Source organism: Typha angustifolia, chromosome 3 (assembly GCF_048772165.1).
Source record: "Typha angustifolia cultivar Huaian chromosome 3, ASM4877216v1, whole genome shotgun sequence".
Taxonomy (NCBI): Eukaryota; Viridiplantae; Streptophyta; class Magnoliopsida; order Poales; family Typhaceae; genus Typha; species Typha angustifolia.
In genome coordinates this window covers 2,184,657-2,203,205 of record NC_133241.1, presented here as the reverse complement: position 1 = coordinate 2,203,205, position 18,549 = coordinate 2,184,657, and the positions used below count along the sequence as shown (strand labels likewise).

Genomic DNA, 18,549 nt, shown 5'->3' with positions numbered 1-18,549 from the left:
GGTTAAAAGTATGCTTCTGTAACTTTGAACACCTACTAGGGTGCATTTAAACACCTTTCGAACAACATGAGCTATTTACTTTAAAATTTAAAAATCTTATGAATACGCTCATTTATATAAATAAAACATTTAAAATATTTTATACATATTTATCAACACTAAAAACAGATGTATAGGTTCTTAAACTAATCGTTTATATCGTCGCAAACATTATTGCAAAATTTTAATATTTGCCATAAGATAAAATGAGGGAAGCTTGCAATCAAGCTCTGACTATCTAACTAGATTCAACAAACAGAATGCCAACTTTAAAAGAACTCTCTACTTAAGTAATAACATTCAGCTAAAGATTACATTTCAATCACAGTTTACTAACTTGTTATTTCCAAAGTAAATATTATTAATTTACACTGTCGGCAGTTCCCTAATGACTCACTCCCACAGTATGGCAAAAACCCAAGTACAACTAATAAGACAAGTTCAAAAACACATCACCTCACTGCACTGCTGCATTGTTCCATCACATCACGCATTTATCTAAACACAAAGCCAGGAAAGAGCAGAGCAAATAGGGCCCAACCCCAATGCATGCAATGTATATTTTGCTACATTTTCTTCCTTTCTACCTTCCTTCCTTCCATCATCAGTCCATTTCAGTCTCTCTCAGCCAATGCAGTTGATTCCCAGGCATCCACTCCACAGCTTCCTCAGCAACCTCTTCTGCAACCAATCAATCACATCTATGTCAATTGGGTGACATTTATCTAGAATGTATGCTAGGACACCATCAAAAGAAGGGTTATTTTTCAAACTTCGAGTATTATTCATGAATTACCCATCACTTGTTTTAAATAATAGTCAAAAGTTTACAAGTTTTTAATCATTTTAAATTTGTCCAGAAATTTCAAAATTTAAATAAAAAGACTTAAGTGTTTCAGTGAGTCAGCTATTTATATAACTAGGTTTAGAGAACAATTTCTATATAAATTGCTTCACGTTCATCAAATTCTAAATATTAGAGTGTACAAGACACCAAAATTCTTGAGTTTTTTTTGAAAAATATTAATTTGTTAGTTAAATTTAATTAACCGCAGCTAAAAGTAACCATACATTAAGAAGAAAGACTAAAGTTATTAATGTTATTCAATATTATATTGCAAAATAAGGAGTATTTTAATTATTTATATTTATATGCATATATAAACTTTAATAATAATCTGTTAGAAATATTAGAAACATTATGAAAGAACAAAAAATTAATTATAATAATTCAAAGAATATAATAATAATTATAATATTTTAAAACTTTTAGGTGGAAAAGAACTAAAGTTATTTAAAAGAAATGAAATTATACTTCCAACGCAACAAACAAATGCTATTGACAACGCGACTAGTTTTTATAATGACAAAAATACCCCTATATGATCTGTCAGAGTTGACGAGCCTAAAAGGATGAAGTGCGTGCATAGTTGTCATTTTACTTACGGACGCTCCGTGATTAAAACCCTACATTTTTAGTATTTGCAAATCACACCCAACGTGCTTCTTCGCTCAATTTACAGAAAATGCCAGGGTGTAATTTGTAAATTTGCATAGTAGGTAAGAGATGGGTGAGTTTTTGACCAAACTAGCCCTGTCGTAATTTATTTTTACTAAAGTAAACTATTCCTCAAATTTATTACCAAATGAATAAAATAAAAATATTAATTAATTTAGTATTTTTATCTTGTCCTAAAATACTAATTAATTTAATATTTTATATATATAAACTTTTTTAATTTAATCTTTTAACTGTTAAGAAAAAAATTACCTCCGTTTTTATTACGGCCAGCTGCAGTAAATTAGAACATGGTAATAAATTTGAGAGATAATTTATTTTAATAAAAATAATAAAAAAGAGGGCTAGTTTGGTCAAAAACTCGAGATGAGTACCGTCTTGGGCTTTTGATAGAGGAGCTCCGGTGGGATCTTGTACAAGTCCTCATCCACAGCTTTTGGTACTGCTCTCACCTTTCTTGGGCTCCTCCCCGCTCCGACAACGTCACAAACACTCCCCTGCTTCCTCTGCTGCTTCTCCACCCCACCATTCCTAACCTGAGATTAACCAAACAAATATATACTTTCTAAGCTCTCTCTCTCTCTCAGTCTCAAAAAATAAAATATGTATAAAACCCAAGAAAAGATTAGTAGAACAAGATTTCGCAACCTTCTTTTGGCTTCCATGGAGATGATGGTAAGTTGGTGGTTTGACCTTGAAGAGGTCTCCATCTTCTCCCAAGTAATGGCGATGGAAAAGACCAGCTTGGATTGCAGACTCGAAGTACTGCGTCATGGGCAGCTCGTCGCAGTAGTCCCATTGCCCAAACGCTGGAATCTGGGACGTCCTCTTCATCATCTCCTACCACGAGAAATTAGCTATGAAGTTAATAACTAAGAATCCACCAAGACCCAACACTTACATGAATGAAATCGAGAAGAAGAAGAAGAAGAAGTACCTGAATTGAATTTGTTGGGGGAAAAGAGATCCCAGTAGAAGTTGCTTTTAAAGAAGAGGGAGAATGGATTAAAAGATGGTGGTGTTTATGGAGGCATGGGTTGCCTTCAAGACGGAGGCCTACTCATTGTAACTGGAGTCCCATCGCCTCCTCTTTTCCTTTTCTTTTTTCTTCTTTTTTCCTGCGTCTCCTCGTTTTGTCGCCTTCCTTTTTCTGAACCACTTATCCCCATGGGAAAAAAGTTGGTGGCTTTGTCCCCACGCTTGCGGAAAAGTGGTAACTTTCCTGGGTTTATTTTACAAGATGTAAAAGGTTCATAAATTGATCTACTGCTCACCAAAGTGCTCTTACAAGGTAATAGACCTCGTACCGAGCTAGTCGCGCTTAAATATTTGTTCGCATTTTAACACATTAATTACTTACTTAGGTTGGGTTAGATTCGGGCCGAGCTAGTATATTCTAGCCCATTACCCACTCACTAGCCCATTAGATATTGGGCTTAGGTTGGGTATAATAGGTCTAACATAATATGTTAAATAAAAAAAAATATTATATCTTATTAGGCCTATTTTAATTGGCTTATATAAAGATATTTTAGTTATCTTTTGTGAGAACGTGCTTATATATTGATATATAGTTTACTAAATTTTTAATGTGAGACTAAAAAAATTATAAAGATATGCATGTATTATAGATTGGATCATAGATGAGAATAATGGATCAGACTTTTGGGTCGGGCCAGGCGGGCAAAGGCTTAGCCCATGTTGCCTATTACCATCTCGGGCCCGAGTTGAGCTTGATCTAAATCAAGCTTGGACTAGGCTTAGCTCGATTAAATCTAGGCGAGGTTGGGCTAGGTTTGGACGGTTTCAGGCTTGATGATCATGTCTACAAGGCAATTTTCCACGTATAACGAAAATTAATCTACAATTTTGTAATTTTTTTGAATTATTTTGTGATCAATGAGAGTAGAAAAATATGTGTACGACCGTATCACTTATACACTGAATCAAACTAATCCTAAACTTTGTTAAACCAAAGTGTTTAAATACATTTTATCTCTTGTACTTATGCCTAAAATTATTTTACCCACTATATTTTAAAAAGTCTCAAGTCATTCTCTATATTTATGACTAAAGTGAGATTATAAGTTTTTTTCTAAAATTTAACCGAGTACCATGAGTATTTTTGTAACTTCGCTATATTATATCAAAATTTACATGTCTTATCTAACGAATAGTGATAAGAACATTTTGGTCATTTTGACGTATTTTAGATAAATTTGATGAAAAAACTAATGATTTCATTTTAGTCATTGATATAGGGGTACTTTGAGATTTTTTGAAGTATAGAGAGATAAAGTAATTTTATAAGAAAATTATAGTAAGTTTAATTGTTCTTAAAAAAATGCATTTAGTTCTTTTCATCCAGTGATACCTGGAAATATAAGAAAACCCAAATATGCGTGAGATATAATTCGTAAGCCCAGTATTTTAGTCTATTTCCATTATTATCTTGATCTATCACTGATCTAATCACAATAAATAAGGGTCTCAAGATCATCCTACTTTGAAATGTTTAATAAATGGTAGCTACCATAACATACTAAGCACCGTTAGCCGGTGGAATAACAATATGCTTATTTTCGAATAAGCTTCTATATTTTGGTATAGTAACTAAATAATATTTTAATTTATTTTAGTGTAGTAATTCATTATTTTCTATTATCTTAGTTTATATAACTTTTAAAAATAACTTAATAATAACTCACAATTACTATATTACTCTTAGACATTACTTGATTATATATCACCTCAACTACAGTTATGATTCTCTCTCTTCTTTTCTCTTTTTTTTTGAAAAACAGTCATGTCATATAAATATATGTACTATCATGCACTATAACGTATTGCCACGTATTGCAGTGTATTATAATGAATTATAGCGCATTGCTACAAATTGCATAACCACAACATTGTCACGTATTACAACGTATTGTCACGCACTGCATAGCCATTTTATTATCACGCATCAAAGTGCACATATATTGTAACGCATTGCCACGCACTACATAACCACTGTATTATCATGCACTACAGCACACATGTACTACAATGCATTGTCATACACTATATAGCTAATGCATTATCACACACTGTGACGCACTACTACTCACTACTATGTATTTATAAATTCACATTTGCTTTTAATGTAGATATTTGAAGCATTTGAAGCCTATATTTATAATAAGAATATTATTATTTTAGAAAAATATGTTATGAACCAGATTCAGAAAGATCTGTTTATAGGATGATCATAAGATTTTAAGGAGTAGTAATCTTAGAAGTCTCGGATCTAATGGCTTTGAAATGAAATCAATAGGAGATCCGGATAGAAAGTTATGGTTAAAATAGTGGAGCAAGGTTAGATATGGCCGAACGGTAAATAACCAACGTTGTGGCGGTTGTTGGAGGGTGGACGACCAAGGGTGGCGGGACGGTCGTATAGTAGGGTGGCTGTTGGAGAAAGGTGATGCCTAGGGTTTGGAAGATTGGGATGGTTCTATGGCTATAGTAAAAGATATAGACAATAAGAAACATTTGGCTAAACTCAGCTTCTTCTCACGCATTCATTCAATGATAAGTAATTAGGGCTGCACTCTATATATTTATAGAGGCTAACCTTAAATTGAGGATTTGCCTTGTTAGCTTATATTAAAGATAAATATGATCTAAAGATAAACATAACTTAGCTAAATCAGCCTTCCTTATCTTTCTAGAAATATTTCTTCATTCTTCTAAAAATAGAGTCTGGAGAAACTTTGAATATAAAAGTTGTAGATCAGAATGTCGTCGATCTTCTCCAAGTGGTTCCATAATATTCGGATGACTTCTGAATATCTGTAGAATATTCTAAAACTGCGCAGAAGTTAACTGAATTGAACTTAGCTAATTAAATAAACTCTAATATATTTAGACTCTAACTAAACTACATAAGCAGAATAGATAAAATAACTAGACTCGATCCATCAAGCCCAATATCCTTATGATGTGATCTGATATATCAAAATATTATTTACTACTACTAGTTTAACATATACTCAAAAATATTTCCGTTGTTTGATTTAAAACATCATCAATTTCCAATGCAATTTTATCCACAAATACTTAGTAGATTTCCCATTTGCAACATGGTGGAACATAACATCATTCAACTATTGTTGGATCGTACCAATGGACTTTTGATTTAGCTTCTTACAATTATTATTTGACATGTTTTTAGACTTATAGTCACTTCCTTTTATTGTTGTATATAAATCTTTGCAATAGAGATGATCATCCATCTTAGGTTTCCATATTATTCAATTATTCACATTAAGAAAAATCGTTAAACTTGTTAGGATTTTTAGTGTTGGAAAATATGTATAAAATATTCTAAATATTTTTATACACATACATGAGCATATCTATAAGTTTTGATAAGATTTAGATTGAATATTTTTGAGATTTAGACCAAATAAGTCATCACGTTCGCAAGCATTCGAAGCACTCTAAAAAGTTCACAGCGCATTCACACATATAAAAATACAGTTTTGGTTGTTTGAACGCACCCTGGAAAATTTGTAGTGCTTTCACACATACAAAGGAGCACTTTTGGCTGCTTGAACGAGCTCAATCAACATTTGAACACAGCCGCGAAAATTGCAAATTCTGGGGCTTCATGAGGCTTAATCTTGGATTTGACCTTATGTTTAAAAGGTATATAAGGGTTGGAATGCCCTAACCCTAGAGGAGCTCGATCATTGATTAGAAGGGATATCTACCTTATCTCTAATAGATACTTATCTTATCTCTAAGAGGTATATAAATGAGTTTAATCTAACACTAAATTTCTATCATCTTTTAAGATTATCTTTTGAAGACCATTGGAGATCATTTTTTGGCTTTAGACAGAACGTGCTGAATCGTTCTTAACTCTATGCATCTATATCAGATTTGGAAGAATTACATCTCAAGTGTTACTGAGAAGAAATGATCAATCTCGAGGTTGACTGAGATTTCGAATCCTATTACGAGAAGTAGTGTGTTACAGGGGTTTAGGAAGCAAAATTGGTACATATTGAGTTATAAAAATTGACGAGTGATTTGTAAGCTTTCTATTAACTGCTATAAGTTTTAGCGATTGATTTGAATTAGAGTTTCGATCCATAGTCTTTTTTATCTAGTTTAAGGTTTTTCACGTAAAAAAGTTGTGTTTGTGATTATCTTTTTTACGCCTTATTTTCTATATATTATTATCGATATCGTGTGATATATCTCATCTCCTAAATCATTTATTATGTTTTTCGATTAATATGAGAGCATACCTAAAGATTCATGAAAGTTTAGGTTTTTCAATTGGTATTGGATCCTTTAGGAGATGGGCTTTTGAAGAGAAGATATTGATAAACCTTACATATTAGATAGATCCAAAGATTCATATTGGAAAAGTTTATGTTTTTCTAGAGTTCGATGATGACAATGGTATTGATCCCGAGTTGATGAGACTTTTTATGAAATTGATTAAGAATTAAAAAAAAATGCCTAAATGCAAGTCAAGCAAAAAAATCTAGAAGCAAATATCAAGTGGAAGTAATTTAGTGTTATAAATGCTAAGGGTATGACCACATTGCAAATGAATGCTCAAATTGCCTTAAGAAAAAAATGAGAGGCTTTATAGGTAACTTGGGATGATTTTGATGTTGATGACTCTGAATCCGAAAAAGAAAAATTATATTGCTTTCACTACTTCCTTGTGATCACTGAACTTTCTAATAAATATTTGAATATAGATGAATATGATTCAGGTAGGTCAGATGATGATGATGATTCAAAATTTCAAAGAGCTTATAATAAAATTATACAAAGAATTCTATAAGAGTAAAAAGATTAATATGGAATTTAAAGGACAACTCAAAGAAATGAAAGAAGAAACTCAAAGATGATAGATCATGTTGAAAGTAGGGAGCGTCTAAAAAAAAATTTAAATCTCCAAAAATATTGGAGAACACTCTCTTAAACTCAAACTTCTTCTTTTCTGAAAATTCTTCTTTACGAGATAAAATTAGATTTTTGGAGGTTATTGTGCATGACTAAATTGTTCTTAGAGGGAGTTTACTTAAAAATATCAAATTTCTTTATAATGAGTTACATAATACTAAGATTGCACTTGAAATTTATTGTAGGGTCTAAAAATTTGAATCAACTCCTTGGATCACAAAGAAAAGATAAGGAGAAGAAACAGCTAAGATATGATGGTCAAGAAAATATCACTTCTCCGAAAGTGCAATGCAATATATTTTCTTCTTCTTCCTTTATTAAATCATCTTGTATTATATTAATATTTCTCATATTAATTATAAGACAAATTTAAAGAAACAAAATAAAAAATATAATGTGAATGCTAAGACATATAAGAATATATCTAAGGATAGAATTTATGTTTCTACTTGTCATTAAGTATTCTCTTATGTGATATTTTAGCTAGGGGAGCTTATTTGATTATTTATATGTCCTAGCATGTACGTCTTTGTATATATATATATATATATATATATATATATATATATATATATATATAATTTTTATGTTTTAGATTATTATTTTAAATTGGTTGATAATTTGTGTATTTTAAACTTTCTTTAAGATTAATTATTTTGAGTTTCTCCTTTTTGTTTTTGTTTTGGATTATAGTTGTCTTTGTGTGAAAATAGAAAATGAGAAAATTAAAAGTTTGATACACTTATTGAATTAAAGCAACTCTTATGACATAAATTTATCCTATTATAGAGTTATTATTGAAGTTATAGTAACTTATTTTAATATTTTCTTATTGTATTGTTTGCATTCTTTGTCAATTTATAATAAAAAGGAGGCGAGTGTGGTATATAATGTTAGTCATTTGGATTTGGTTTGCTACGGATTGCTTAATTTATTTTTATAGCCTCATGTATTTCACTTAGTATGAGTGTTGAAATTGTGCATGATATTTGACAGTAAACCAAATTTGTGTCATGCTTATTTAGAATCTATTGTAAATTTTATAAAATTTTAGATATTTTATCACAAATTGTTAAAGAGAGATTATTATAATTTTTTAGTATTGGCAAATATGTAGAAAATATTCTAAGTGTTTTTATATATGTATATGAGCATTTGTACAAGTTGTGATAAGATAGACTGAAGATTTTTGAGATTTAGGGTTGATGAGTCACCGCGTTTACAGAGAAGTGTAGTTTTGGCCATTCCAACACACCTTGGAAAGTTTGTTAGTACATTCACACATATAAATGAGCACTTTTGGTTGTTCAAATGGGCTTGGCTTGCATTTGAACGCAGTCGTGGAACTTACAAATCCTAAGACTTCGTGAGACCTGATTTGACTTGAATTTGTCCTTATATTTATAAGGTACATAAGCGTTGGGATGCCCTAACTCTAGAGGAGGTATCACGAGAGATCTTTACCTTTTCTCTAGAAAATATTTTTCTTATCTCTAATAGATACTTATCTTATCTCTAAAATATATATAAAGTATTTAATCTAACTATAATGATGTCGTCTATTATCTTTTGAGATAATCTTTTAGAGATCAATGGAGATTATTTTCTGGCTTTAGATGGAACATGCTAAATCATTCTCATGTCTGGGCATTTACATCAGATCTAGAAGAACTACGTCTACAAGGTCACTAAGAGAAAATGATTAATCTCGAGGGTCATTGAGATTTAAAAATCTATCATGAAAAATGTAGTGTCTAACGAGTAAGGTTAGTACAGATTGAGTTGTGGAAATTGGAGAACCTTTTGTTAACTGTTATAAGTTTTAATGATAAGTTTCGATCCGAGTTTAGATCTGTAGTTCTTTATCCAATTTAGAGTTTTTTTACATAAAAATTTAATGTTCGCGATCGTCCTTTTTATATTTTATTTTTTGTATATTATTATCAACAGTGTGTTATAGCTCTTATCTCGTAAGATATTTATTATGTTTTTCAATTAGTATCAGAGCATACCTAAGGATTCATAAAAGTTTGATTTTCTCAAAACTCTCGGTGCTCGGATATATTTCCATATACACAGTAGAGACCAAGGCTCTGATGCCATTTGTTAAGGAAACGAGCTCTCCTCGCTAATTCATAATCTAATTAGAAACACCAAATTCTTATAAGAAAACTAACGTGGAAGCATATAATACAGTGGAACAAAAATAACCTAAATGAGAACAATCGCACAACAAACTTTTACATGAAAATCCCAGCTATGGAAAAAATGATGTGACCTTGCTCTAGCAAACTTGTCTATTAGTATAGGAAAATATAAGTCTTTTCTAGTTAGTATGATATATATTACCGGTCTATTAGATAACAACTTAAACTTTTGATCAACTAGTAATCTAAATATAGAATCATATTAGAAAACTCTAAGAAAGATGATAATAAGTTCCTTATGTAGCTAGATTCTTTATATGGACATGAATGATCTCTGATCGGTTGCTCAGCATGCAAATGAGAAAGGATTTCCCTTGTCTACGGACTTAAAATCAAAAAGAAAAAGAGAGGAAGAATTTCCCTTAATAGATTTGACTGTGACTGAGATTGCATAGAAGCCTCATAATTATTCAGAGAATAACACATCATACTATTATGATCCTTGTTTTCTGTTTCAAGTTCAGCTATAGAATTTAACAAAGTTAGGCTTCAACTAAATGTTTGAACTCTTAGTTAAGATTCGTGCCATTAATATTTCTTGTCGATATTTTAAGGATCGTCTAAATTGATCTCTCAATGCATATAAAATTCACATTATTAGATAAGTAAATTGAGAGAGATGACATTTTAAAGTTCAGCAATAGGCATTTTTTAGCTTCAGAAAAGCTTGTTCTGAAACATATTCATATGACATGCGAAACTAGTACACATTATTCTGCATGCCATTTTCTCTTCATATCAAGCCAACACCTTCTATTTCATACGTGAATAAAATTGCAGTCACTTCGGACTTGTCAATCAGAAAATATGATTGTTCCGGAACTCAATCTGACCATTTCTGATATAAGCCTTTTATGCTGAAATTTATTTTTATCATTTCGAATCTAAGAAATACCTGACATTTACGGCCAATCTCAAGTGGATTCACTTCTTTATGACATTTTTAATATGGATAAAAATGTTTCAACTGAATTGGACATCCATATTGGAATCTGGATTCTTTTAAACCTGACTTCAATAATTCAGACTTGAAACTTTTATCTTGAAGCCTTCTTCAACTGGCATTCTGAAAAATGAAACGTATCGTTTATAATTTCCGTCAGAATATCTCTGCTTATCACAATGTACTTCATTTCTATGCAAAGTTTCAGTTGATTTGGATAAATGGATTAGAAGATATTTCCGTGCCAAATAGTGTTCATTGGCACATTTCAGCGAAGGCCCTTGACCGACAGCATTTCCAAAGCACGGTGCCAAAATATTAAAAAATATTTTTCATGATCACATTTAGCATGAATCAAACCTATATAGTTTACTCTACATTTGGACAAAGTTTCAAGTGAAATTAGATTAATAGATAGAAAGATATGAATGTGCCAAATAAGTATCCTGATAAGGTTCTGAGTTCTGACAGAAACCCATTAATAATCGTTTTGTTCTTTTATCTACAAATTAACTAATTAAAATATCCTCATCATCAAGTCCTTGTTTTGTTGGCATAGTTATTTCAGATATTCGGTTAGTAAATGAATTTGTAATTTAATCTTCATTATCTGTTGACCTTCTATTCAGTGTTCAGCAATGGGGTTTTGAAAATTCGATTCTGAGGTCATAAAAGTGGAACTCTAAACAATTATTAAGTAGTAACAAAAATGTTCTTCAGATTAACAATTATCAACTCTGTATTTGGATAAAAACTGCATGATGGATATGATTGCAAATAGAATACTAATCAAATTAGTCGATTAATAATATATAAGTTTCCCAAAAATACAACCATACTTCAGAACTTTGATCTTAAAGCATTTCAGACAAAGTATTGTTCAAAATAGTTAATGAATAATAAATAAGTTTTCCTGAAAAGACAACTGAACTTCAGAACTCTTGTTCTTAAATTGCAGAACGAAACTATAGATCGATATGTGAAGCAACTGAGACGATCTTTGTTCGTCTATATTTGTCTACAGGGCATCACAAACATGATAGTAGATCAAACATTGATCAATTTAGACCTTGTTTATTCATCTATACTCTAGCCATTTCCTTCTTCCATGCATGTCATGACCTTGTTTGATTAGGATTTCGATGTCCGAACTCGATCAATTAGACCTGAGACCAAACTGGTACTTACAAGTCCAACAACCATCTTACATTTCACTTTAAACAAAGAAGTACTCAAGAAACAGACAAAGCCAAGAAAGTGGAAAAAGGATGCTAACAATCTGAAATAGAGTGATTTATTCCTTCATATATGACTAATATGAGGAGCTTTAAAATGATATTTAGTTATTTACATAACATGGACATGCTACTATATTTATATGAGACCATAATTCTAGTTTCCTTATCTATCTGATAAATAGGCATCCAAAAGAATCTCTCTTTGTGGCACGGACAGTAACGTTCAATGGCTGGCACGGCACGTGCCGTAAGAGGAGAAGAAAAAAATGAGATACTCACCTCGTCGTTGCCAATCGCCGCTTGCCGCTCACCTGCCGTCGCCGCTTGTCGTTGCCGTTGCCCGAGCGCGTCGGGTGCCTTAGCCCGAGGGAGAGATGAGAGAGAGATATATATATATATAAGGTTATCGGTTAAAACTTAAGTTGCAGATCCGGATCCGGATCCCTCGGGCTAGGGCACCCGACGCACTCGGGCAACGGTGACGGTAATCGACAATGGGTAGCTCGACGGATCACATTTGTCGACTACGACGAGCTATCTATGGGCTCAAGTAGGCTCCTCGGGCATGGTTTGATCGATTTCGTAGCGTTCTCACAGCCTATGGATTTCAGAAGAGTCCCTCTGAGCCATCTATGTTTCTGCGGTCTTCTGCTCAGGGTCGGGTCCTCCTTCTATATGTCGATGATAGGATTATCACCGGAGATGATTCGGCCGGGATTTGCTCTCTTCAGCAGCATCTTCAGAGTCAGTTTGAGATGAAGGACCTTGGTCCTCTTTGATACTTTCTAGGTATCGAAATTGCTCAGTCATCTCATGGTCTTTTGCTGTCCCAGCAGAAGTATATTACAGACATTCTCAGTCGTGCTACTATCACTGACACTCGTCCCGCTGCTACCCCAGTTGAGCTTCATGTGAAGCTTCAGCCCGATGACGGTCAGCTTCTTCCAGATCCGACTAGATATCGTCAGCTGGTCGGGGCACTCGTCTATCTGACTATTACCCGGCCTGATATCTCTCATGCAGTTGGTCTTGTCACTCAGTTCATGCAGGCTCCTCGAACTGTTCACTATGCTTCTCTTATTCGTATTCTTCGATATCTTCGTGGCACCATTACCGGCTCTCTTTTCATGCCATCGACTTCCATTTTAGCTCTGTGGGCTTATTCCGATGCAGACTATGCTGGTGACAAGTCTGATCGGAAGTCTACTACTGGCTTCTGCATTTTTCTGGGAGACTCCTTAATTTTTTGGCGCAGCAAGAAACAGAATGTGGTGTTTCTCTCTAGTACTGAGTCAGAGTATCGTGCTATGTGTACGGTGACTAAAGAGATTGTTTGGCTCCGTCGCCTCCTTAATGATATGGGTGTTCCATTGCCCCTCCCAACTCCTCTTTATGTCGACAATGATAGTACTAAGAAGCTCGCTGAAAATCCTCTTTTTCATGAGAGGACGAAGCACATTGAAGTCGATATGCACTACACTCGTCAGGAGTACCGAGCTGGCATCATTTCTCTCCATTGCCTTAGCACTGAGGAGCAGATTGCCGACTTCTTCACGAAGTCACTTCCTCTTCTGCGTTTTGAGTATTTAGTTAGCAAACTCTTAGTTTATGATCCACCTTGAGTTTGAGGGGGGGTATTAGAGTTATTTGATTTGATTTTATTTATCTATTTAGATATATGGTGACTTTGTTTATTCATCTATACTCTAGCCATTTCCTTCTTCCATGCATGTCATGACCTTGTTTGATTAGGATTTCGATGTCCGAACTCGATCAATTAGACCTCAGACCAAACTGGTACTTACAAGTTCAACAACCATCTTACATTTCACTTTAAACAAAGAAGTACCCTAGAAACAGACAAAGCCAAGAAAGTGGAAAAAGGATGCTAACAATCTGAAATAGAGTGATTTATTCCTTCATATATGACTAATATGAGGAGCTTAAAAATGATATTTAGTTATTTACATAACATGGACATGCTACTATATTTATATGAGACCATAATTCTAGTTTCCTTATCTATCTGATAAATAGGCATCCAAAAGAATCTCTCTTCATATGCGTAAGAGCAATGATGGCCGTGCCATAGGCACGGACAGTAACGGTCAGTGGCCGGCACGGCACGTACCGTAAGAGGAGAAGAAAAAAATGAGATACTCACTTTTGTCGTCGCCAATCGCCGCTCGCCGCTCACCTGCCGTCGCCGCTCGCCGTTGCCATTGCTCGAGTGCGTTGGGTGCCCTAGCCCAAGGGAGAGATGAGAGAGAGAGAGAGATAAGGTTATCGATTAAAACTTAAGTTGCAGATCCGGATCCGGATCCCTCGGGCTAGGGCACCCGACACACTCGGGCGACGGTGACGATAATCGGCAATGGGTAGCTCGATGGCGAGCGGCGAAACTATTAGGAGGGGGTGCCGTGCGGCACCCCTCGTGTCATATGCTGGCACGCCGCCGGCACGGCAAGTGCCGACCGGCACGCCCGGCCATCCATGCCTAAGAGTATCATTGGTATCACATATAAATAGATATTAATCATGAGTCCAGTAAGTATGATATCCAGAAACAAATCAATATTAATTCAAGCCAAATCTGGTACAAATCAAACAATAATCTCAGAGATATTAAGGCTACGTAGAAGATGCCACTGAAGTGATATAGCTAATATCTCTTCCACTGGTCCTTCTCCTGGACTAAATTCCATACTGAGCTCCATTATTCCAGAACTACATTTCACGTCAAAACTCAAAACATTTTCTCTCATCTCATGCAAGTGTCATACGTGTCTCATGCAAATGAAACATTTTTTTTTTTTCTTGAATCATCTTCTTTTACTCTTTCCTTAATGCACTCTGACATAACTAACTATATATCACCTTAAGCATATTTCAAATTAAGACTGATGATAATAAGCAATAATTTTGAAATAGTGGAGCCTTATTTAAATCATAGACTGCTGAACTCGGCCCGAGCCCGCGCAACTTTCGTCGGGCTAAGCTCGCCCTAGCCCAAAACCAAGTTGGTAATGGGTGACATGAGCTAAGCCTTTGCCCAACCAACCCGGCCCCTACCCCCGCTCGCGATTCAACTATTTACGCTCACCCATTTATGTGGTTATTAGTTCCACATTGGATATTTGATTTATTGGATACTACTATATAATTATATTCTTATGAAAGCTAATTAAAATATTTTCATAGGAGAGTTATCATGTTGTTATAACCTGTCAAGAGCCCAATATTTCATAGGTTAGAGAGTGATAATAAACTATAATATTCTAGCCCAGCCCAAATAAACATTCACCAACAGGTTTAGGCCTAAAAAATATTTATATTTCTTAGTGTAATTTTGAATCACTCTCATGTAGTTGCACACCTAATAAGAGAAAAGGTGCCCCTTCTCTACAAACCGAATAAGAGAAAGCCCTGCTCAAAAAGATAGCATGAGCTTTATATGTGTGACAAAGACTACATATGACTGCCTAGTTCAAGTGTGCATCACTTCACTTGCCATAAGTCATCAATGGAACCTTAGAGAAAGTGATTAAAGCCAAAAGAGTGTTGCTCACTTTCTACGAAGGTTGGTAGAAATGATAATGCCAACCACTTTCTAGAATTAAGTACTAACACTATGATTTGATCCACCACTCTCTTCTTCTTCCTCTTAATTCTTAGAAATTTTTTGATTAAAAGTACTCTTTCTTTTACCTTTATTATAATTCACATATATATTGATATTAATTATTTCAGCTCGCCCATCTTGTTTCTAACAACACAAAAGTAATATGACATTAGTTTTCTTAGCGAATAATTACTATTAAGGAATAGTTCCACTTAGGTCTCTTAAACTCTCGCCATTTTCTGTATACACTCTTTTAATTATTTTTTTTTGCCGCATACACTCTTTGATCTAAAAAATTATTCAATTTATAGGTCCATATAATTATTTTTTTTCTTAGTTCAAGAGGAATAAATATTAATATTTTTCTTAGTTTAATGAGTGTACGTGGGTTAAAAAAAATTCACAGAGTATACGTAAAAGAAGAATAATTCTGGAGTGTAACTAGAATTATTTTCCAAATTAATTATAAATTATAAAATGGCTTTAATACTCTCGAGTAAATCTTTTAAGATTCAAGACAAAAAAAAACCTTCAATTTGCTTCGTTACCTTATACTTCTGTGTACTTCAAATCTAAATATTCAACACTCCTGCGGTCTGGATCAAAATATTTTTATATTTTTTATCGAAAACTAGCGGTGCAAATGACCAAACTATCCTTACTATTGTTAGCACAAATATTTTTTTCTATAAATAAGTTGCTAATGACCAAATTACTCTTACCATCATCAAATCATACTATATTTTCAAAGAGTAATCGGTCTTTTCTTTTCATCCTAGTTAACAATTGTAGCTTAATTTAGACCACACAGAGGTAAAGTGCTTAAGTTTAAAGTACAAAAGAGTCGATTAAAATCGAGCCAAACCACAATAACTAAATTATAACACACATTTAATTATTACATTGTAAAGATAACAGAATAATTTCTATTTAGTCACTCATTGTTAGGTTAAAGTTAAACTTAAAAGAAAATTATATAAGTGGAATGATAAGTATATATAATATGGTGTGGATGACAATAAATATAACAAGAAAAAGGTATTTGTACTAAACTTACCTAAATCTTATGCCAATATATATATATATATATATATATATATATATATATATATATATATATATATATGAGTGGGTGGCATATGCATATGAATGTGGTCCCTAATAAGAAAGATGTTGCTATCTTTCATCTTTACGACTAAGACATTGAAATAATTTTAGTTGCCATTCTGTGGAAAGATGAAAGATAGTTCGGGAGATCATGGCAGGATGGCAATCAAACTTTATCAATGCCATACACTTTCGGCCATGTTGGCTTATCGGATCATCTGGTGGGCCAACTAACAACATCTTTATTATTATTATTATTATTATTATTATTATTATTATTAACTAACAACATTAACAATCTCTCAATCCATCTCCATTTCAATATGTCATATATATATATATATATTTAAGCATCCTATCTTTTGCCTCTATCTCTTTAAATTTCATCTAACAACAAAGAAGAATGGATGGAAGTTGGTCAAAAACCTATGGGATAAAATATATTTAAGGCTTTGTTTTATTTATTTTTACATAATTGATGCCAAAATCTAAATATCGTCGTTGCTACTAAATTCTTTTGACTCGTTTAAAATTGTCATTAAATTAGTTTTAATAAAAAAAAATTCTATCAATTATGGTTAAGTCTAATAAATATTTATAAAAGAAACTAAAATACTCCTTTTTTTTTAAATTTTAAGTGTAACTATATTTATCAATAATGTTTACAGTAGCACAGATAACACTTGTAATAAAATGCTCTCATAAATGAATCAATAATATTTTTTGGTACTTTTAGCAACATTATACTTATTCCATGAGAATATAATTCTTTTTTATACTAAGTTGTTAGGTTAAATTATTATTTTTAAAAATTAAGTGGCAATGATGTAAAATAAATGATCAATTTACTGGGTCCACGTCAGCAGTAGATAAATGGTATTTATGTAATTAGTCGGGCCTCTTTTTCTTTGTTGGCATTCATCACTGATCTGGCATTTGCCGAAAGTTCCGGGCCCCACGACTGTTGACCGTATCAAATGCCGTCTATTCTAACGCCTCTCCCACGTCATCTTTCGGGATAGAATAGTACAGGTGTCGAGGAACCGACGTGGACTCTTATTAATTAATAAATATGTACAAAAAATATTCTACCATTAAATTTATTATTTATATTTAATTAAATCTCTCGATTAAATTAACTACATTAAACACCATCTATGTCTTAGTCTAGTCAAAAAATTATTAAGGCTTTACATAATTATAGCGGGTTAATTTTGTAATGTGTAACTCTGTAGGTAAATTTGAGATAAAAGTAGTAGCACTCTGATCCAATTAATGATATTTATAGTAGCTATTTAATCAAAATTTTAAGGGTTTATATTGATACCAAACAAATTTTAAATATATGAGGTAAAATAAATGCGGTTAAAAAGTTTAAACCTATGTTCGGTCCTAAGTTAACGCTAGTCTATGAGCATTGCTAGTGACATCCGACCAAACTTCCAAATAAATGAGACAGAAATATCAACTATATTTTTAATTTTTTTTTAATATTATCCTCAATTTTCTTCCAAAATAAGCACATTTCTCTCTAATTAGCTTCAGAGTCTGCAATGAATTACTTTTAATTTTTTTAAAATTAAAATTATAAATATTAAAAAAAATTGTAAATAAAATATGAAAAGAAAAACACAACAAAATAACTATTTATTAGCTGTAAGCCGGCAATTATTTTAATTTTTTTTAGAAAAGAAAATAATTTATTTTAGTATTATCATAGTTGAAGCTCTAAGGATCAGAAGAGCATTTTTAGTCCATTAATATAATATATTATTTAATATTTGGGTATAAAACTAGGGATTTTTACAAATCACACCCTACATTTTACTTATTTTATGATTCGCACCCCGTCTTTGGGGATTTTATAACGCGACCCCTCATTTTTCCTATAATATTCA

At 32.8% G+C, this 18,549-nt stretch overlaps 1 protein-coding gene across 2 annotated transcripts; it reads right to left on the bottom strand.

The window, feature by feature from the left end:
• Positions 1–350: 350 nt before the first annotated feature.
• On the bottom strand, positions 351–2,670 carry LOC140758132 (uncharacterized). 2 transcript variants are annotated; one of them, XM_073094181.1, is made up of 4 exons: positions 2,496–2,670; positions 2,207–2,398; positions 1,933–2,094; positions 351–720 (listed from the first exon to the last, which is right to left on the bottom strand). In XM_073094181.1, exons 2-4 carry the CDS (start codon positions 2,393–2,395, stop codon positions 664–666), a joined length of 408 nt encoding a protein of 135 aa, XP_072950282.1. In that variant the 5' UTR covers positions 2,396–2,398; positions 2,496–2,670; the 3' UTR covers positions 351–663. The 2 variants fall into 2 exon arrangements, with proteins under 2 accessions (XP_072950282.1, XP_072950283.1); XM_073094182.1 differs by having other exon boundaries at positions 2,207–2,395.
• Between the last annotated feature and the right edge of the window lie 15,879 nt (positions 2,671–18,549).